Source organism: Oncorhynchus mykiss, chromosome 23, assembly GCF_057628025.1.
Source record: "Oncorhynchus mykiss isolate SJ-2025 chromosome 23, ASM5762802v1, whole genome shotgun sequence".
Classification (NCBI taxonomy): domain Eukaryota; kingdom Metazoa; phylum Chordata; class Actinopteri; order Salmoniformes; family Salmonidae; genus Oncorhynchus; species Oncorhynchus mykiss.
In genome coordinates, this window is record NC_143044.1 from 38978300 (window position 1) to 39000503 (window position 22204).

At 44.7% G+C, this 22204-nt stretch overlaps 3 protein-coding genes across 13 annotated transcripts in view; 1 reads left to right on the forward strand and 2 right to left on the reverse strand.

Annotated features, from left to right (window-relative positions):
* LOC110502898 (rho GTPase-activating protein 17) overlaps window positions 1-11969 on the forward strand; it is a 49706-nt gene extending 37737 nt beyond the window's left edge. For 3 of the 11 annotated variants that reach the window (XM_036960659.2, XM_036960658.2, XM_090217448.1), the window contains exons 11-20: window positions 2823-2934; window positions 3047-3128; window positions 3284-3364; window positions 3474-3587; window positions 3883-3974; window positions 4161-4311; window positions 4786-5037; window positions 5872-6044; window positions 6573-7109; window positions 10294-11969. In XM_036960659.2, coding sequence (XP_036816554.2) covers window positions 2823-2934; window positions 3047-3128; window positions 3284-3364; window positions 3474-3587; window positions 3883-3974; window positions 4161-4311; window positions 4786-5037; window positions 5872-6044; window positions 6573-7109; window positions 10294-10445 — 1746 coding nt within the window. In that variant the 3' untranslated portion in view covers window positions 10446-11969. Of the gene's footprint in view, window positions 1-2822; window positions 2935-3046; window positions 3129-3283; window positions 3365-3473; window positions 3588-3882; window positions 3975-4160; window positions 4312-4785; window positions 5038-5871; window positions 6045-6572; window positions 7110-8498; window positions 8536-10293 lie in introns of all 11 variants that reach the window. The other 8 variants (XM_090217445.1, XM_036960663.2, XM_090217449.1 and 5 more) reach the window with 5 other exon arrangements.
* Window positions 10639-14366, reverse strand: LOC149972593 (testis-expressed protein 47-like; the record flags this gene model as incomplete). The annotated part of the gene is made up of 4 exons (XM_090217977.1): window positions 10639-10679; window positions 12372-12519; window positions 14029-14227; window positions 14311-14366. Coding segments are annotated over 4 exons (444 nt in total), but the record flags the coding sequence as incomplete, so codon positions are not given.
* Window positions 14367-15091: 725 nt separating this feature from the next.
* grid2ipb (Grid2 interacting protein b) overlaps window positions 15092-22204 on the reverse strand; it is a 56314-nt gene continuing 49201 nt past the window's right edge. The window contains exons 17-24 of the mRNA XM_090217451.1: window positions 21646-21735; window positions 19837-20033; window positions 18985-19140; window positions 18638-18724; window positions 18378-18507; window positions 17587-17705; window positions 17140-17304; window positions 15092-17007 (exon numbers count right to left, since the gene is read on the reverse strand). Of these exons, the coding sequence (XP_090073577.1) occupies window positions 16936-17007; window positions 17140-17304; window positions 17587-17705; window positions 18378-18507; window positions 18638-18724; window positions 18985-19140; window positions 19837-20033; window positions 21646-21735 (1016 nt within the window). The 3' untranslated portion in view covers window positions 15092-16935. The remainder of the gene's footprint in view (window positions 17008-17139; window positions 17305-17586; window positions 17706-18377; window positions 18508-18637; window positions 18725-18984; window positions 19141-19836; window positions 20034-21645; window positions 21736-22204) is intronic.

The following is a 22204-nucleotide window of genomic DNA, read 5'->3' on the forward strand; positions in this document are numbered from 1 at the left end:
TCTGGATTTGGTTGAAGGAGAAGCTGGGGAGGCTTGGGCAAGTAGCTGCGGGGGTACGGAGCTGTTGGCCGGGGTAGGGGTAGCCAGGAGGAAAGCATGGCCAGCTGTAGAGAAATGCTTTTTGAAATTCTTGATTATTGTGGATTTATTGGTGTTGACAGTGTTTCCTAGCCTCAGTGCAGTGGGGCAGCTGGGAGGAGGTGCTCTTATTCTCCATGGACTTTAGTGTCCCATAACTTTTTGGAGTTTGTGCTACAGGATGCAAATTTCTGCTTGAAATAGCTGGCCTTTGCTTTCCTGACTGACTGCGTGTATTGGTTCCTGACTTCCCTGAAAAGTTGCATACACCTACTTCTACACCTGCATTGCTTGGTGTTTGGGGTTTTAGGCTGGGTTTCTGTACAGCACTTTGAGATATCAGCTGATGTACGAAGGGCTATATAAATACATTTGATTTGATTTTGATATCGCTGGGACTATTTGATGCTATGGCAGTCCGCCACAGGATGTTTTTGTGCTGATCGAGGGCAGTCAGGTCTGGAGTGAACCAAGGGCTACATCTGTTCCTGGTTCTACATTTCTTGAAAGGGGCATGCTTATTTAAGATGGAGAGGAAATTACTTTTAAAGAACGACTAGGCATCCTCTACTGACGGGATGAGGTCAATATCCTTCCAGGATACCCGGGCCATGTCGATTAGAAAGGCCTGCTCGCTGAAGTGTTTTAGGTAGCGTTTGACAGTGATGAGGGGTGGTCGTTTGACCGTGGATGCAGGCAATGAGGCAGTGATTGCGGAGATCCTGATTTGAAAACAGCAGAGGTGTATTTGGAGGGGAAGTTGGTCAGGATAATATCTATGAGGGTGCCCATGTTTATTGATTTAGGGTTGTTCCTTGATAATTTGTGTGAGATTGAGGGCATCTAGTTTAGATTGTTAGATCTAAAAGGTTTAAGAACTGGCAATAAACATTTTTGATCCCATACATTTTGAAATGTTAACAAACATGAAGAGACACGAACCGAAAACATTCAAATCTGCTGCGACCTTCTCTGAGTTCTTTCCACTTGTAAGAAATGCTTTAAAGTCCAGAAGTTGTGGGGGGAGCTGGAACGTTCCCTGTCAGAAGTATTACAATGTAACTGTACTTTTAATCCGTCTGTCTGCATATTTCAAGACGTAGCATGTGGGGGTGTAGTGAGATACCCGATGGGCTGGACGATTCTCTTCTCATCACTCATCTTGAAAAAACGTACACTAAAAACTTGGAAATCAATCCGCCCTCATTAACACAATGGGAAAATCAAATGATTTATTATTAAAATAGCATGGACGACTGAGAAACACATTGGTACAATTTAAGTGGCCAACAATAATGCAGGCACTAGGGATAAGGGTGTGAGCATGCTGGGGTAGGGGTGTGAGCATGCTGGGGTAGGGGTGTGAGCATGCTGGGGTAGGAGTGTGAGCATGCTGGGGTAGGAGTGTGAGAATGCTGGGGTAGGGGTGTGAGCATGCAGGCACTAGGGATAAGGGTGTGAGCATGCAGGCACTAGGGATAAGGGTGTGAGCATGCAGGCACTAGGGATAAGGGTGTGAGCATGCTGGGGTAGGGGTGTGAGCATGCAGGCACTAGGGATAAGGGTGTGAGCATGCTGGGGTAGGGGTGTGAGCATGCAGGCACTAGGGATAAGGGTGTGAGCATGCAGGCACTAGGGATAAGGGTGTGAGCATGCAGGCACTAGGGATAAGGGTGTGAGCATGCAGGCACTAGGGATAAGGGTGTGAGCATGCAGGCACTAGGGATAAGGGTGTGAGCATGCAGGCACTAGGGATAAGGGTGTGAGCATGCAGGCACTAGGGATAAGGGTGTGAGCATGCAGGCACTAGGGATAAGGGTGTGAGCATGCTGGTCTGGGCAGAGGAGATGTAGTCATTCTTTGTCTGTAAGTTGTTGTTAGTCTAAATTTGTACAGTGCATTCCGAAAGTGTCCAGACCCCTGGACTTTTTCCACAATTTGTTACGTTACAGCCTTATTCTAAAATTGATTAAATTATTTTTTTTCCTCATCAATCTACACACAATACCCCATAATGACATCGCAATACCCCATAATGACATCGCAATACCCCATAATGACATCGCAATACCCCATAATGACAAAGTGAAAACCGTTTTTATTTTTTTTATTTCTGCAAATAAAATAAAAATACCTTATTTACATAAGTATTCAGACCCTTTTCTATGAGACTCAAAATTGAGCTCTGGTGCATCATGTTTCCATTGATCATCGTTGAGATTTTTCTACAACTTGATTGGAGTCGGCCTGTGGTAAAAATCCAATTGATTGGACATGATTTGGAAAGGCACACACCTGTCTATACAATATTCCACAGTTGACAGTGCATGTCAGAGCTCCGAGACAGGATTGTGTGCAAAAAAAGAAAGCTATATATTATTACAAAAATAAATGTCAGCAATTATACTGTAATTCCGAATTATCATGCTATGCGTGTTGTTTGCTGGCAAGGTTCTAAATCAACTGTGTTTAGTTCTCACCATATTGTCTTCCCATTCAATCTATGTGTGAACACAGAACACAGCCTGTGGTGAGAGGAGGGACTGTTTGGGTGGGAGAGAGTAGAAGTTTTGTTTGTGTGTGAATTGAGGTTTATGTTTTGTGTGTGTGTGTGAGGACAAGCTTTATGTGTGTGAATGCATGAGAGAGGTCAGTGTGTTTGCATTTGTATGAGAGTGAGTACAGAGTGTCTGTACTGATTAAGCCCTGTCTGTCTCATCCATCCTGTCTGTGTGTTCTACCAGGGCCTCTTCAGGATCGCAGCAGGGACCTCAAAACTGAAGAAGCTCAAGGCTGCTCTGGACTGTTCCACCTCACAGCTGGAGGAGTTCTACTCGGACCCCCACGCTGTCGCTGGTACGATCCTAACCCCCACTCACATATTATACATGTTTCAGGAAGTGTTTTCAAGTAATGTAACTGAAATGATTGTCAGACCATTGCTCACATAACAGTCATTTCATTCCAGGAGCCCTGAAGTCTTACCTGAGAGAACTACCTGAACCTCTGATGAGCTTTCAGCTTTACGACGAGTGGATTCAGGCGTCTAGGTAAGCCACCACCACACACTCCATTCAATAGCAGCCATACTGTAGCTGTAGAAGGAACCAAGGAAAGTAAAGGAGAAGTAGTAGAAATGAAAAGTAAAAAAGGAGTGAAATGATGGCAACCATGAAACAGATTGTCCCTCTGTGTCTCTCCCCAGTGTTCTAGAGCCAGACAAGCGACTGCAGGCCCTCTGGGTTGTGTGTGATCAATTACCAAAGAACAACAAAGCAAACCTAAGGTGGGTAACAGATGGACTGGTTCACACAACTTGTGTGTAATATGTTACCCTTTTTCTTAACAGCTAACATTTACCTTACCTGTGCCTGTCTCTGTGTCCTGTGTTGTAGGTATCTGGTGAAGTTCCTGTCCAAGCTGGCTCAGGACAGTGAGGTCAACAAGATGACCCCTAGCAACATCGCCATTGTACTGGGACCAAACCTGCTGTGGGCCAAAACGGAGGGGTGAGAAAAGGGAAGAGAGGGGAGGAGAGATGGGGAGTACTCACTATTCAAACTGAAAAACTAAAGTTTGTGTTCACAAATTGGTGTCATATTCATGTAGTGTTTGTCTGTAAAAAGGGTGTCAAACTGATTCCCTGGTGGGCCTAGTTTCTGCTGGTTTTTCCTTTCAATTAAGACCTATACAACCAGGTGTGGGGAGTTCCTTACTAATTAGTGAGGAACGACAACCTGCAGACACTCGGCCCTCCGTGGAATGAGTTTGACATCATGTCTGCTCTCCTCTGTGTGCCTGCAGCACTCTAGCTGAGATGGCTGCTGCTACCTCTGTTCACGTGGTGACCATCATAGAACCCATCATACAACACGCTGACTGGTTCTTCCCTGAGGGTATGTACTTATGACCTTTGACCCTTCCACTTTGACTAGGTCCTCAAAATGGAGTTCATTGGTCTCCTTTCTCTGTCAGTGGTATAAATCGGATTCCTAGGCTACTGAAAAAAATGTATCTGTTGTTTTGTTTTTTTAAATGGCCCCTAAAGGAATTCTACTTGCCTATTGTCCCCGTGTGCGCAGATGTGGAGTTTAATGTATCAGGGATGTTTGCCATGCCCACCCCTCCTTCCAACCACATCAACCACTCTATGGAGTACGACTGTTCCACCATCGAGAGGAAGAGGCCTGGTAGCATGGTGGGGCCAGAGAACGATACCCTTCGCAAGGACAGGTAACCACTAACCACAGCACCCCATCACTAGTAGCTCATTCCCTCTACTTTGGACTGCCGTGGGGTGAAAGGTCAAAGACTGGTCCTGTACCTGCCAGTGCTCTGAGCTGAGGATATCATGCTACTTAAATCGAAAGGATTTTCACTTTTAGAACTCAATAATAATTCATTTACACTTTGAATGTTTGGTTTGATTGGTAGCTCTGCTGATTATCACTACTTACATGAGGGGCTTTTTGAAGCTTATTTCTGGATGTTTAGTACTATAGGTGTCTTTGTAACTTTAGACAACAAATCTACTTAACATCCCTTTTTCTCCGTTTGGTGTGGACTACCTCTCACTCTCTTGTTCTCTCTCTCTCATTTTCACTCGCTCTCTCTCTACCTACTCTGGGACTTGGTGATTCTGTCCTGTGGGTGTCTTTCTCAACATGGCTCTGCCATCTGCCTCTCTGTCCTCTCCCCCCTCTCTAGTTCTGCTAATAAACTGTCGGACCATAACACCATCCCTCGTAGAGGCAGCAACACGTTAGGTAGAAAGCAGCATGTTTCACCCGCCTTCCTGCCCCCCTTACCCCCTGTGGAGTCCCCAGGGCCTGGGCAGGTCACGGGGTGTGTGGCCGAGCTCCAGGCCCCGCCGGAGGGCTGCCAGCCTAGCCTGGCACTGGGTATGGCTGCCCTGGTGGCAGCGCAGCAGCTTCTAGCTACTACCACGGAGGGTCTCAGGTAAGGGCGTGGGTGTGTAGTGCACTGTGGAGCACAGACACGCATGCCACTCCACTGCATGATAAGAAAACACACTTTTGACTGCAATCTTTGATGATGATCTGTTGTTAAGGCGTGTGTACGCTGTTTATGGTGATGTCACTGCTCTTATGTTCATTCTAATACAGAAAATCTATTTCAAACATCATTTATTTGAGTGGAAAATGACTGGTATGGGTACCAGTCTGTTTAGCTAACATTCCACTTTTTGTAATCTGTCATATGCCAAAGTTTTAGCATGACAGGAGTGGAATACTAGCTAAACAGACTGGTACCCATACTAGAAAATCTCACACACGCCTTTCTGACTCAACTTTTCCTCTCACTGTCTAACTGCATTTTCCTCAAACTACTAACAAATAGTCATTATAATAACACTGTGGGTACATCTCAGTTCAGACCACTGGCTCTGTACAACAATGGCTGCTGTGAGCCAGCCATCCTCAGAGGTCCCTCACGCCTCTGCTCTCACACTAGAACACATGAATCAGCAGAAAACGGTTGTACAAAGCTCTGTCCTCGGAAATGTTGTTTGGCCATTACTTCTGTCCTCTCATTGAGCTTATGTAACTTTTTGAAGGATGTTTTTGAATCAATTTATGAAAGGATTCTATTCAATGTCAGTTCCAGACTGTTCTATTGGTTAGAATATAGAAGGTAAACCAAAGAAACAGCCAAGTGTAGTTAAAGAGAAAAAGCTCACTCAACATTTTTTACATTTCATGGTGGATATCTTCAGAGCTCTACACTAATATCTGGGTGCTGTACTTACAATGGTGACCTCTGTCTGTTAAGCAACCCAAAGCGTGACCCCACCTCCACCCAGACCCTCCATCAAAGGAACGGTTCAGGAGGGGGCAACCCGGGCACAGCCAGCCCAGCAGGAGGAGGTGGAGCAGGGGGACAGCTGGGAGTGGTAGGCCCTGGGGCCGGATCCATGGGGCCCAGTCCACACATGATGAGCAGAGGTTACTCACTCCTTAAAGCAATTCAGCTCACCTTTATTACGTTGTTAGACATTTATTTGTAGCTATATGCATATGGTATCATAAGGAAATTTGAATAAAGAACCTATTCTGTGCTTTTTCATTAATAAGTCTTATTACAAGGTAATTTGCACTAGTAGTTATATTGTTACATTTCGACAGATTTAAAAGCATGCTACACTGGATGCCTCGCCTTTGCAGAGTGTGAGATGCACCTAAACATTTTAATGAAACCTGGGTGTAAGCAACGCGGTTCCCGGGAGAGGCCCGCTCTGGTTCTATTTTTTAAGAATTTAACACGTGCCTCATGCCCGAGAACACTACATAAAGTGTCTTGGGCTCTGCTCAGGCCGGCTATAGTTACGGGTCCAGTGTAGCAGCTAGAAACCCACCGTTTTTGTGACGCCCCAGTGTAGCTCCCCTGTTAGACATAGACATGCAATTTCAGGTAGCCTCAAATATATGTAGACACAAGATAATTTCTGAAGTCAACCTCTCTCTACTATCCAGGTACAAAGAAGCCAGCCCCTGCCCCTCCCAAGCTGCCCAACCCCCCTTCAGGCCAGCCCAGTAACCTCACCAACCACAACCCCTCGGGCCAGTCCCTCAGCCCCTCCCCCAGACCCCTCTCTTCCTCAAGCCACTCCCCTACCTCCCCCACCCTGCCCACATCCCAGCCCTCCACCACCCCCCGACGCCACTCCAACAACCAGCCCTCCATCCAGGCCCCCAACCACCCACCCCCACAGCCCCCCACACCCTCACAGGTCAGCCCCCCGTCCCAACCCAGGGCCCTCGGCCATCCCACAGGAGACAACCCGGGGGCGGAATATTCTCCAACAGACACCAACACCCCGCCTGATATACCTCCACCCTCCACCGTCCCCCAGGACATACCCAGTGCCCATCCTGCCTCCACCTTGCCCTTCCCCCGACCACGCCCCGTCCCCAAACCCAGAAACAGGCCCAACATTGCTCCTCCCCCTCAGCCCCCCACACAGGGAAATGATACCAACGGGATCTGCAGCACAGCCTACAAAATCATGGGTGAGTCCGGTCAAGTGATGCTTTATTTTCCCATGAAAGGAGATTCATTTGGTTGTTGGTAACATGCCACAGAAGGATATTAACAACAAATTCTAAAAACCGACACAGAACTGACACACTATATATACAAAGTATGTGGACACCCCTTCAAATTAGTGGATTCGGCTATTTCAACCACAGGTGTGTAAAATCGAGCTCACAACCATGCAATCTCCATTGACAAACATTGGCAGTAGAATGGCCTGCTCTGAAGAGCTCAGTGACTTTCAACGTGGCACCGTCAAAGGATGCCACCTTTCCAACAAGTCAAAGTTCTGCCCTGCTAGAGCTGCCCCGGACAACTGTAAGTGCTGTTATTGTGAAGTGGAAACGTCTAGGACCAACAACGGCTCAGCCGAAAAGTGGTAGGCCACAAGCTCACAGAAGGGGACCGTAGCGCTTAAAAATCATCTGTCCTCAGTTGCAACACTCACTAAGAAGTTCCAAACTGCCTCCGGAAGCAACGTCAGCACAGTAACTTAGTTGGAAGCTTAATGAAATGGTTTTCCATGGCCGAGCAGTCGTAAGCCTAAGTTCACCATGCGCAATGCTAAACGTCGGCTGGAGTGGTGTAAAGTTTGCCGCCTTTGGACTCTGAAGCAGTGGAAGCGCGTTCTCTGGAGTGATGAATCACGCTTCACCATCTGGTAGTCTGACGGACGAATCTGGGTTTGGCGGTTGCCAGGAGACCGCTACCTGCCCCAATGCATAGCACCAACTGTAAAGTTTGGTGGAGGAGGAATAATGGTCTGGGGCTGTTTTTCATGGTTTGGCCTAGGCCCCTTAGTTCCAGTGAAGGGAAATGTTAACGCTACAGCATACAATGATATTCTAGATGATTCTGTGCTTCCAACTTTGTGGAAACAGTTTGGGGAAGGCCCTTTCCTGTTTCATCATGACAATGCCCCTGTGCACAAATCGAGGTCCTTACAGAAATGGTTTGTGGAAGAACTTGACTGGCCTGCACAGAGCCCTGCCCTCAACCACTTCAAATACCTTTGGGATGAATTGGAAGGCAGACTGCGAGCCAGGCCTAATCTCCCAACATCAGTGCCGACCTCACTAATGCTATTGTGGCTGAATGGAAGTAAGTCCCCGCAGCAATGTTCCAACATCTAGTGGAAATCCTTCCCAGAAGAGTGGAGGCTGTTATAGCAGCAAAGGGGGGACCAACTCTATATTAATGACCATGATTTTGGAATGAGATGTTCGACGAGCAGGTGTTTATGTACTTTTGGTCATATCACAACAATCCCTTCTTTCAGTTTATAGTATTGGTTCAGTACTTCCTTCTCACTTGTGTATTTTACTCCAGTGTTGCCAGTAGATTGACAATGTTTTATCTAAAAGTCCTGTGTCCACAGGTTAAGGAGCATTTATGAAAGAGGTTTGTCAGGACTTGTATTTTGCAGCTGCTGCACGCCATCCGTTTCTGCATTACTCCATTACCACAACATACTTTTAGAAACCTACCACTTGTGCCTGCTTTTCTAATAGATGTTTTATCATCGATCCCATTGGCCATGAACCATCATGACATTCAACCTTCATTATTAAATCATTTAAATGTCAGTAACATGGACATCTCTAATGGTTTGTCTCTAAATGATGAGAGGATACCAGAAACTGAAAACCGATTTGATTCATGGAATTGGCAGAATATGACCTTCTTTTTTAAAAAAATTGATTGATTCTGTCAGTATGCCTTTTGCAAACCCTTCAATTGCATTTATTCTCCCTCTGGAAATGTTTTTTTTTTTCAATGAATATAAGTCATTGTCATCTTTATTAGAAGACTGAAGTTGAAGCTGTACTATTGTACATAAATAAACATCAACATCAGAATATCATTCTAGCATGATCAGACTATTTAGGGTGGAAGTTCTATGGCCTAGAGCTGGTCCAGTTGGACAAAAATACATATCGTCATAAATTGCCTGAATTGATGCGATAGCGATAAATAGAAGGATACTTTTATAACTATTGTGCACCACCTCTTGTGTATTATGCTTTTTAACTACTAATACTAGTTTGATGGTTGTAACCATCAATTGGCCCATTAACAGTCACCCAGATAAGCAAACTTATTTCATTTCAAACCGAATTTCTCTTTTATAGGCAACTTATCGCAATGAATGATATCAGTAAAACAAAAGCCTGTGAAAACTGATCGGTATTGTCGATTTTAGTTTTCAGTTGATCTTCCCAGCGCTACTATAACCTGTCTTGTCTTGGTGTTTTAGTGTGGCAACCCGACCGCATCAGGTTTTAGTGTTCCGGTATGCATGGGACAGGATTGTGTTTAGAAGTTGCATGCCTTGGATGCATTTGAAGCATGAGGCTCTCTTCAACTCAACAGTTCTGAGCAGAATAGTGATGACAGCAGCAATGTGGTTTTCAATAGAGAAATGTCTGCTTTATATTGCTTTATGATGGAATGTGGATAGCATTCGCGTGACTCTGTTTCAAAAGAAATCTGTGGTTCGGCATCCTCTCTGATATGCTGCCACTTAACTCTACTTGATGATTCACTGCTATTTTCCGATCTTAAAGCCAGTGGAAAATGGTAAACAATGGTAGTAGATTTCAGAGGTTGACGTCACTGTTTGGATGTCAGGTCCTTCAGATTTTTTTTTCTGTAACTAGGCAAGTCAGTTAACAACACATTTTTATTTTCAATGACGACCTAGGAACATTGGGTTAACTGCCTGTTCAGGGGCAGAACGACTGATTTGTACCTTGTCAGCTTGGGGATTTGAACTTGGAACCTTTCGGTTACTAGTCCAACGCTCTAACCACTAGGCTACCTGCCTAGATTGAGGATGTGACAGTCTGTACTGGAGGTTGAATTAGCATTTTGCTTGTCTCTCTTTATGCACGTCAACCATGCTTGCCAAAACGTACTAACATTGAACACATATTTTCAAGTGACTTTTTGATGATTTTAATATCAGCTATTTAGTTTTCCCCTTCAGGAATTTCTATTCATTGACTTCTTAGTACTTTGACCTTGTTAATCCACAATATTTAACTGAAGTCAGATTCAGTGTCTGATTTTCTACAATCACTCAACTACTACAGCTTGAAAGACTTAACTCCTCAGTCAGCTGGAGCAGTAACATTTCACTCTCTCTGTCCTGTCCAGACCCAGCGCTGTCTCTCAAAGGGTTGACCCGAGCCTTCGTCCCTGAGTTTGCTGTGGACCAGCAGCCAGTGACCGCCCCCTCCATGGCCCCCATGGCATCCGTATCTCAGCCCAAAGACTCAGACCTGGACACAGAGAGTACCATCCTATAATGAAGAGGACTGGGCTTGGCTCTCTCTCCCCTCCATCTCCTCTCCAGGTGTGGGTAGAAGTTGACCCTAACCACAGGTCCAGGGTCAGATAGTAGTTTGATCCCCTACTGGATAACTATACGACTAGGTATAGGGAGATTTGGTCCTAGATCTGTGGTTAGTGGTAACTTCTACCGCAGGCTCCCCTCAGCCCTCAGATCACCACACCTCTGCTGCTCTCTGCCAACTCCACCTCTGTGTCCACCACACTAACTTACCCACCATCATTGCCACCTTGGTCCGCTCCACCTCAGCCTTGTTACAGCTACTACTATATACAATCAACACAACCACCTTAGGGGGACTACAGAACAGCCTTGATTAAAACGGTATGTTTTTGCATGGGATGTTGCACCTGAAGGGACTGGTAGTAGTAGTAAGTGGGTTGTTAACAGTGGATTGACTGACTTTGACATTGGTGTGAGGTGTTTTGTTGTTGATTATGATGATGGCCTTAGAACTGAAGAATACTATTTGTAAATGTAAAGCACAGGAAATGTGGGTAAAAGTAGAACCCCCCCCCCCCCAAAAAAAGAACTGTTGCTGAAAGTGTAGCTTGTGACTGCAGGTTTCCAGTCGTCTCAAACACTTTGACCTTTTTATCCCTGTTTTGTATGAAACCTATCCTTTGCTCTTTGTATTTATTTCCAAAAACGCATTCCCTGTGGCTTAAGTTAAAAATCATGCAGTTTGCTGAATTGTGCCTTACTGGTTCCATAACTTGTTGTAGCAGTGTTAGGTCAATAAACTGTGTATATGCTGAGCCTCTTGGATTGTAGGGGCCTTCCTAACCTTCTGTGTTTACTCTGATGTTTTTGGGGCATTAAAGTGACAGTTCCACTATAAGTGAATGTTGGAAAGGACGGTTTTAAGCGCTTCTACTATAGCTACTTTGTCATCTGTCTGGTGAATCACTTCAACAGTTGATATTGAACCAAGTCTAAACCCCACAAACGCTTGCTTTCCAGTGAACAGGTTTCTATATGGAAGCTCATTCTGCGATCCTTCCCACGGAGCTGGGTTTTACACACAAACTGATGTAACAACCTAGTAGTGAGGTGGTGTTGGATTCACTAGACTTTTTTTCGGTGTTGCTTTTCCTTTAATATAATGCAGGGTTGTGCTCCTAGAGAACCTGAATGGTACCAACTAAAGGGCACATTTCTGGACGCTTCAGTTGCCCTGAACACATGTTCAGTAATTGTACTGCTTTTCAGAGACGATCATCATCCATATAGTCTTACTGAGATCCCCCCCCCCCCTTCTCTCTCTCTCCTTTAACTTGCTGCCTTATCCGTCTGCAGAAAGAGCACCTTGGTTGGAGGCTCTGAAAGACTAACAAGCCTTTTAACTAGACATGTTAAAGCTGCATTTTAAGCTCAGTTTTGTATGCAGACTGTTGAGCTTAAAGAAATACATCAAATGGCAGATGAATGCTTGGTTAGACTCCCTGTCTGAATAAAATATATGAAGAACAAGTTGAAATGGTTGTTAGTCATGGCTTGATCACACACACATACTCATACATGCAGATACACAGTAAGAAAATGCTTTATTGAGTGTTACTGATGGGAGGACGATTGTCTAGTAGTCATCTCTTCATTCTCCTGCTACCAGTAAAGTCTGCGGTGTGTCGGCCACACGATTTCTAAAATAATATAACATTTATTTTGATGATTTTGATTCCAGACAGGTCTACATTCAATCCATTCAAAGCGGAAGCGCTGCGCTAGTGTGATTTACATTTAAAGGCAATGTTCCTGCATTTGAGGAGACTGCATTTATGGTAAATACTGCATATGTCAGCTCAATCGGCAATTACCTTTCAATTTCAATCGCGCTATAATGCAGATCTAGTCCTAGATAAAACGCACACAAAGTAATTACCGGAATCCATGAGGATGTTGGTAGCCTTGGTGTAGGTTTGTAGGAAGGTGGATGGGGAGTGCAGCACTGCACTCTGACAGAGGTAGATAACTGTATCCTCCTCTAACCGAAGAGCCTGCTCCTGATCATCCTGGCCTGAACCGCTATCCTATAACACACACACACACACACACTGAACAGCTACCCTATAACACACACACACTGAACAGCTACCCTATAGAACAGCACACAGACACTGAACAGCTACCCTGTAACACACATACACACACTGAACAGATTTGAACAACACACACTGAACAGCTACCCCATAGAACATCACACACACACACTGAACAGTTACCCTATAAAACAGCACACACACACTGAACAGTTACCCTATAAAACAGCACACACACACTGAACAGCTACCCTATAGAACAGCGCACACACACTGAACCACTACCCTATAGAACATCACACACACACACACTGAACAGCTAGCCTATACAACATCACACACACACACTGAACAGCTAGAACCCTCAAACAACTTGGGACCTCGAAGTCAGTTCCACTACATTTTTTAATTGTTTGATTGACTGATTTAGACCTGGGACACCAGCCACCCGAGTGGCGCAGCGTTCTAAGTCGTCACTACAGACCCGGGTTCAATCCCAGGCTATGTCACAACCGTCCATGACCGGGAGTCCCATAGGGTGGTGCACAATTGGCCCAGCGTCGTCCAGGTTAGGGGAGGGTTTGGCCCGGAGGCCTTTACTTGGCTCATCGCGCTCTAGTGACTCCTTGTGGCGGGCCGGGCACCTGCAGGCTGACAACGGTCATCAGTTGAACGGTGTTTTCTCCAACACATTGGTGCAGCTGGCTTCCAGGTTAAGCAGGCGGGTGTTAAGAAACGTGGCTTGGCGGGTTATGTTTCGGAGGATGCATGACTCGACCTTCGCCTCTCGACCCCATTGGGGAGTTGCAGTGATGAGACAAAATCATAGGGTAAGAGTTGAATACCCCTGCTATAGAGCAACATAACACACACTGATCAGCTACCCTATAGAGCAGGGGTGGGCAATTCCAGTCCTTGAGGGCCTGATTGGTGTCACAACAACACACCTGACTCCAATAATCCCCTAATCATGATCTTCAGTTTAGAATGCAATTAGATTAATCAGCTGTGTTTGGTAGGGATGGAGAAGAAGTGTGACACCAATCAGGCCCTGGAAGACTGGAGTTGCCCACCCCTGCTGTAGAGCAACATAACACGCACTGAACAGCTACCCTATAGAACAACACACACACGCTGAACAGTGACCCTATAGAACAACACACACACTGAACAGCTACTTTAAAGAACAACACACACACACACACACACACACTGAACAGCTACCCTATAGAACAACACACACACTGAACAGCAACTCTAAAGAACAACACACACACACACACTGAACAGCTACCCCATAGAACAACACACACAGTGAACAAATACTCTATTGAACCACACAAACACCAACAGGCCTTACACTCCTCTCATGTGGAGGGCTTTGTATCATATCAAAATACCTTACAAAGGAAAGGATGGATTTGTCGTAAGATTGGCATGTACAGACATGCAACAAAGACGTGGACATTCACCACCAACAGTATTAAGCATCTCCTTTACCCTGCGTTTGAGTAGACACACACACATCTTGTAGATCATGGCCAGGCTGTCTGGGACTAGGGTCTCCACGGGCTGGGTCTGTGGGTTGGGGTCCTGGAGGCTGAGGGGCAGCGTCACGAAGCGGTAGCCCCACAACGGGAACATACGTCTCAGCACACAATGAGACACCACCAGGATACGCACCTCCTTCAGTGGACAGCTGAGCCAAAAACATCCAGTCAAGATATCAGAGCAAAGCAAGGACCATATGTCCCGATGGGGAGGAGTCAGAGGAAATCTTACTTTGGGCTTTTCTCCATGTCATTCAGATCTTCCAGAATCATGTGGAGAACTTCTGAAGAGGACTAAAACCAAATAAATTATTTTAATAATACAAATAGCAATAGGCTATACAACACTTGTAAGCAAGGTAAAATAGTTTATTATCCACATACCTCCATCAAATGAATGATACTTTTGGGATATAATAGCAGTATGCCAGTGACTTTCTCAGTCTGTGTGTTTTTCTGGAATTTTGACAAAAATTGCTCATAGTATTCTGGAATGAAAACAATCACGACAGTGAGTAACTCATTCTCCCGAAATACATTCTGGCTAAGATGTTACCTTTTTTTTCACCTGCAATTGCACTCTGTTTATCGTCAGCGTTTAGCTTTCTCGTCGCTACATACACCAGTCTGTGGATAAAACGTTTCTACAAACACAAGACAGAAACAAGCTGATGTTAGACGCGCTCACTGCCAAAAACCTTCATTCATTGAAGGGATGCTGATCATGACCCCAAATTTGTACGTTAGCGCGCCATCGCGCGTCCTGTTTGGAAACTTCTATCACATAACAATTTCTTCAAGTCTTCAGCCTTACTTTGCAGGTTGTTTTCTGTTTTTCGACATCGGCAAAAAGCGAGTTTTTGTAGGCGTTGAAATACGAATTGACGCTGCCAGGTAGAGATGATGGCAAAGGATTTACTGCCATTTTCCCGTTGCTATGGCAATTGCACCACCACGCGACAAACTTCAGTTAATTTGGTCCAGTCCATGATCGTCTCTGGCTCTGAAAAAGCTCGTGGGTATCAGGCAGTTTATTTGTCAAGCATTTATGTCTTTTTACAGATCCAAAACAAGTACAACTGATCCAGAAGCAACCACATGGCCAACATAAAAAGTCAATAATTTTTGAACTATACAAAGTACTCCATTAATATCAATGAAAACATAGACAAAACACACTTAGGCTATACAAAATGAACATTTAAATACATTAACAAACTTGATCTAGAGTTATAATAGGTCTACATTTTTGACCCAACTTGTGAGAATACAATAAAAGTAAACAAATCCAGATGTACAATCATTTTAACACAAAACAACACCTATAGACAGCAACATGCAAATGCTTGTCATAAAACTGTACTGCACTTGTGGCAAGATTTAAATATGTAACAGTCTTTTTTAACATGATGACACTGCCTGGTACAACAGGTCTGTAAATCAATATGTTTGTATTTTCATGATGGCAGCTCTGACTGAAATGTATATGTGAAAAGGAATTATGGAGGGAAAGTAGAAACGCAAGAAATACATTCAAAACAGCTTTAAATGCACACTAGCAAACAGTGAATATTTGTTCTAAAACAAGACTGTTGATACAGGTGAAAGTTATGGCAGTGGAATGGATGGTTCATCAGTAACAACCCCAGTGACTGCAAGATCCACCTGGACCACTCAATGCTAACGTGGATTGATGTCTTTCAGTTAGCAGCTATTCATATATTAGCCCCAGTGGGTTAACCCTCATATTTCATGTATGCTCCTCATACTGTAAAACACTTTTAAAACACTTAGGAGAGTGGTATTATTTTTGTTGCCCCTGCCCAGAGCAAGTTTTGAAATACCAAATGTTAGGATGACTGCAATTACATTGGCACCAGAAAGCCTCTAAATATTGTAATAACAATTCACAGTACGTTTGTCATGCCAATGTAATGCTTCAAGATAGGTTTAAACTGCGTTCTATCATCACAATCTACGAGGCAGTGATTATGTGTTTCTGTTGTAGGCAGATCAAGTCCATCTGTAAAAATAGCGCTCAGCTCTAGATAAAATTCATATACGTCTGACTATCAGCCATCTAAAATGTCATGGTTATTTACATATACGGGTAACTGCCAAAATAAAGGAAACACTTGAATAAATGAGGGATACAAAGTATACTGAAAGCAAATGCTTCCACACAGGTGTGGTTCCTGAGTTAATTAAGCAATTAACATCCCATCATGCTTAGGGTCATGTACAAAAATTCCCAGTTGCCCATTATTACGACTACCATGGCTAAAGTGTGTGTGTGTGTGTATGTGTCACTCTCAGTCACCAGATCAAAACCCAATTGAATACTTATTGGAGATTCTGGAGCAGCACCAGAGACAGCGTTTTCCACAACCGTCAACAAAACACCAAAATATGGAATTTCTCATGGAAGAATGGTGTAGCATCCCTCAAAATATAGTTATAACAACTTGTAGAATTTATGCCAAGGTGCATTGAAGCTGTTCTGGCTCGTGGTGGCCCAACGCCCTATTAAAACACTTTATGTTGGTGTTTCCTTTATTTTGGCAGTACATCTATGCTTTATCTTTACAATTTCATTATACTTTCAATTTAATACAATCCAATATAAAATATATACTCATGTTATCTGAACATATAGAGCTACTTGACCTTCCCAGGAGAAACTCTGGACCCTTTGGATGAGAGTTCTTTTGGTCAGATCACATGGTCAGGAAGAACTCCTGGCCCTACGGCATTCCGCAGTGTTGAAGATCATGTTGTTTGTGTCCCAGTAGTTGTGACTGTTTCTTTGTGTTGTCTTGGCACTTTGGTTGAGGAGAGCAGAGGAGCTATCCAGTCTCTACCAGGCCAGGGGAGAGGGCACTCTGGGGCTGCAGGGGTTCTCAGTGGCCTGGGTCTCATTCAGTGCTCTCTGGAAAACAGGACCAATTATCGTACATGAAAACAGAACCAATCATTGTACTTGAGTCACAGACGCATTTGAATGCTGTCAAATTGTGTGGTCAGAGACCTGTGAAGGGCATCACTATGGCTACTGGCTCACCTCAAACTTGGAAGTAAACTCAGCAAAAATGGCGAAGAAGGCCTCAGTGGAGGTGACCTTGCTGTCCTCTCCGAAGTACGAGGCCACCTTAGTGAACTCGTCCATGGCTCTCAGCTGCAGAGAGTCCAGAGACTGAACCGCTGGGTGACTGTTCTCCAGGAAACCCTTTATCTTCAGGGTCAAGGGTCAAACTGTCAACTGTCAGACCATTCGAAGCACAGTGACACATTCTGACTAGTAACATACTGACCAATGGTGTAATTAAATTAAATCACATTTTATTTGCCCATTACACTGAATACAACAGGTGTAGACTTTACTGTGAAATGCTTACTTACGAGCACATTCCCAACATGCAGACTATTACAGTGTAATTACTACTACATTGTGTTACTGTTCGCGTGAAATGTTGTGTTGTGAAGGGCTTTGTTGTTGATGGAAGGATACACTCATGACGGCAGCGAAGTGATCCTCGGCCGTGGCTGGGATCTTCTGACAGGCTGTCCTGATGTCCTGGATGGTGGAGTGAAGGTCAGCCAGCTCAGCTGTCAGCATACGCTGATTCACTGCAGAGAAATGTCAATAGAAAACCATGCAGTATGACTTGTACAATTTGTACACAGCTACACTGAACAATTTACATTGACCCTCCCCCCTTGTACACTGCTGCTACTCGCTGTTTGTTTGCTACCTATGCATAGTCACTTCGCCCCCACCTACATGTATGGATTACCTCAACTAGTCTGTACCCCTGCACACTGACTCAGTACCGGTGCCCCCTGTATATAGCGTCGTTATTGTTATTCTTATTGTGTTACTTTTAATTTTATCCTACTTGGTAAATATTTTCTTCTTCTTGAACTGTACTGTTGGTTAGGGGCTTGTAAGTAAGCATTTCACGGTAAAGTCTACACTTGTTGTATTCGGCGGATGTGGCAAATAAAGTTGGATTTGATTTGATTTGTATGAGATAAATCCAATGCATACTGTCAAATGTCAATGCCATTAATTATAAATGTTGTAGTGTTTCAGTCTTATGAGATAACTGCTGAAAGGCATATCTGAATATCGAAAAGTAACTATCAGGAAACGGATTATCAGGAAACTGATAAGGACATGACTTGTAGTACATATTGTAATGTACTAAATGGAACTAATTCATTCTGCACATGAACCTCAGAGTCCTGCTGACGGACAGAGTCATGTAAAGAGCATTGTGTGGTGTTGTCTTACTGTACCTTTGGCTGCGAGTGGCACGGTTGTGAGGTCCCTGGCAAAGTTCAACAGTTCTGGGAAGTGTTGGCATAGCGATTTGGCAAGAATGTGGAGGAAGGTGGATTTACCATCCACCGTTTTAGTGGTGCTGAGCTGTTAGAAGGAAGGTGAGATAGAATTTGGCATTAGAAAGAGGTTAACTCCAAGGCAAAGACAACACAAATCCCAAAAAGACAAATGTGGCTAAAGCATAATCAGTTAGAGAATGAACATCCATTCATACCTCAGTGAGAAAGTTGATCTTAAAGCCAGTGGTTTTGTTTGTCTTGGGTTGACCATTGTTCAGGTAATTCCCCATTGCCAGCACAAACTGTAGACAGAAACAGATGTTTAGAAAGAGTTTACCGGTAACACAACGCGATCACCACATTATGCATACCTCTGAGTCTGTATCTTATTACCTTATCCTATATGATTTTACACACAATGCATCTTCTTTAATAACCTTAGATTATGACAGCAGAGACACATAAATAATACGAAATAAACAAGAGAGCTGTTTTCCATTTCTCAACCATTAAGCTACTGTATTCCACTCTCAGGGAGTGCGAGCTACAGTAGTTGTATTACCTCGAGGATCTTGGCCAGTTTCTTGCTGCTCCTGAGTTCTATCGAGGCCCTGTAGATCCATTCGTATCCAGCCTTCATCTCCTCTGTCTTCTCCTGCAGGGCTGTCTTAAAATGGAGGCTCCGCAGACGAGTCTTATACTCAGGGACCATCAGCATCTGGGCACACACAGATTATGAACTCGAAAAATACTGTTACTATTGCTAGTAAAGTAACATGTTACTGTGGTAAACTAGTACTACACTCTTAGAAAAAAAGGTGCTATCTAGAACCTAAAACTGTTTGGCTGTCCCCATAGGAGAACCCTTTGAAGAACCCTTTTTGGTTCCAGGTATAACCCTTTTGGGTTCTATGTAGAATTCTTTCCACAGAGGGTTCTACATGGAACCCAAAAGGGTTCTATCTGGAACCAAAATGGTTCTCCTATGGGGATAGCCGAAGAACCCGTTTGGAAACCTTTTTTCTAAGAGTGTATAGTATTCAGTAAAATACTGAAATGTATTTTTTTAAACATTCTAGCCTCATTCTAGACCAGGATCCCCAACTGGTTTTATTTGGTTTTCTGGAACTCTGTTCCCAAAGTATTCCCATCCATAATAGAGGGACACATGATCGTATATAAATGTAAGCAAGGTTTGAAATGATCATATTTTAGTCAAATAATGTATCTGTTTATATATTCTTGCGGTTAATTTGCAGTCTACAAATGATTTGTAATTATGTTCCAGCCCCCCAACCAAATCGGTCTGCTGCTGAATCTAGTTGATGATCCCTGGCCTAGAGGGACTGGCTGGGCCAATATGTGGTTCCGACCCACAATTTGGGAAACATTGACACAACAGTGTCTCAGTTACCTGCAGGACAAACTGGTCAGGGTCACTGAGTTTGGCGGAGTTCTGGTCGAAGCATTGGTACTGTTTGACTTCCTGGTCATCGGGGGCGTAGAGCAGCAGCTGCTTGATGTGGGCCGGCTCCAGTCTGTCTGTGCTCATAGTCATCAGCACCTGGCGCAGCTCACCTGGAGACAGCTTCAGGTGGGCGATCAGGATGGCTGGGTAGAGGAGGCATGGAATAAAGGGATGGAGGAGAGGTTTATTTAAGCAATAAGGCAATATGGCCAAAATACCACGGATAAGGGCTGTTCTTAGACACAACGCAAGGTGGAGGTCTATTGGTCAATTGGTCATATAGGACATACCCCAGAGGAGCCTAATCGCTATTATAAACTGGTTAACAACGTAATTAGAGCAGTAAAATAAATGTTTTGTCATACCGTGGTATACGGGTATGATATATCACAGCTGTCAGACAATCAGCATTCAGGGCTTGAACCACCCAGTTTAAAATTGTTTATTTGGACCCCGTTAGCTGTTACATTAGCAACTGATACTCTTTCTGGGGTCCACACAAAACAGTCATATACAATAAAAACAGACTTTCATTGATAAACAACAAGTTTCTGTAGAAATCAGAGCACCTGTGTTTGAATCTCAGAGTCACCTGAATAGACTAGAGAGTACATTCAAATCATTGAGATAAAGGTTCCTGGGGGCCAAGGCCAGGGTCATGTTTCAGATCCCTGGGGACCAAGGCCAGGGTCATGGTTCAGATCCCTGGGGACCAAGGCCATGGTCATGGTTCAGATCCCTGGGGACCAAGGCCAGGGTCATGGTTCAGATCCCTAGGGGGACCAAGTCCATGGTCATGGTTCAGATCCCTGGGGACCAAGGCCAGGGTCATGTTTCAGATCCCTGGGGACCAAGGCCAGGGTCATGGTTCAGATCCCTGGGGACCAAGGCCAGGGTCATGGTTCAGATCCCTGGGGACCAATGCCAGGGTCATGGTTCAGATCCCTGGGGACCAAGGCCAGGGTCATGGTTCAGATCCCTGGGGACCAAGGCCAGGGTCATGGTTCAGATCCCTGGGGACCAAGGCCAGGGTCATGGTTCAGATCCCTAGGGGGACCAAGTCCATGGTCATGGTTCAGATCCCTGGGGACCAAGGCCAGGGTCATGGTTCAGATCCCTGGGGACCAAGGCCAGGGTCATGGTTCAGATCCCTGGGGACCAAGGCCAGGGTCATGGTTCAGATCCCTGGGGACCAAGGCCAGGGTCATGGTTCAGATCCCTAGGGGGACCAAGTCCATGGTCATGGTTCAGATCCCTGGGGACCAAGGCCAGGGTCATGGTTCAGATCCCTGGGGACCAAGGCCAGGGTCATGGTTCAGATCCCTGGGGACCAAGGCCAGGGTCATGGTTCAGATCCCTGGGGACCAAGGCCAGGGTCATGGTTCAGATCCCTGGGGACCAAGGCCAGGGTCATGGTTCAGATCCCTGGGGACCAAGGCCAGGGTCATGGTTCAGATCCCTGGGGACCAAGGCCAGGGTCATGGTTCAGATCCCTGGGGACCAAGGCCAGGGTCATGGTTCAGATCCCTGGGGACCAAGGCCAGGGTCATGGTTCAGATCCCTGGGGACCAAGGCCAGGGTCATGGTTCAGATCCCTAGGGATCACGTTTAGTTTGGTACTTTGTTGTTTTTGTTCGGTGTTCATTTAATAAAGTAAAATGTACGCCTACCACGCTGCACCTTGGTCCACTCATTCTAACGATTGTGACAGTCATGGTTCAGATCCCTGGGGACCAAGGCCAGGGTCATACTCACAGGCATTGTAGGCTTTCTTATGAGACAGAATCTCCACCACGTCTTTCTTTTTAAAGCTCTCGGGCAGGAAGGCTGGCTCTGGAAGAGAGACTGACACATTTAATCACAGTGTAAGGATGCTGCTCTCCAGGCACCAGGGTTGGAAACAGGCACTAAAGGTGGACGGGTAATGAGAGAAGAGAGGGGATGGTAGGTGGTGCTTTATGGAGAATGCATTTTATGAGCAGGTGAATAGACTCCATGGGACAACTTGGTGAGCTGTGAAGGCATAAGAACAACATGGAAAATCAGCAATACACTGACACCATGAAACACAAAACAAGTCATGTTGAATTAATGAAAGCAATGTACTCTTCCACAGCTATGAAACCAAATAATTATATTGTTATATAATTATATGCAGTGTTCCCTGGCAAAAGAGACCTTGGTCTCAATGGGACTCCCTGTTAAATAAAGATACACAATCTGACTATGAGGGTATAAGGACAATATTTAAAAATGTTATCAACAGAACCAGTGATATGAATACATGATATGATATGACTATGAGATGAGATGT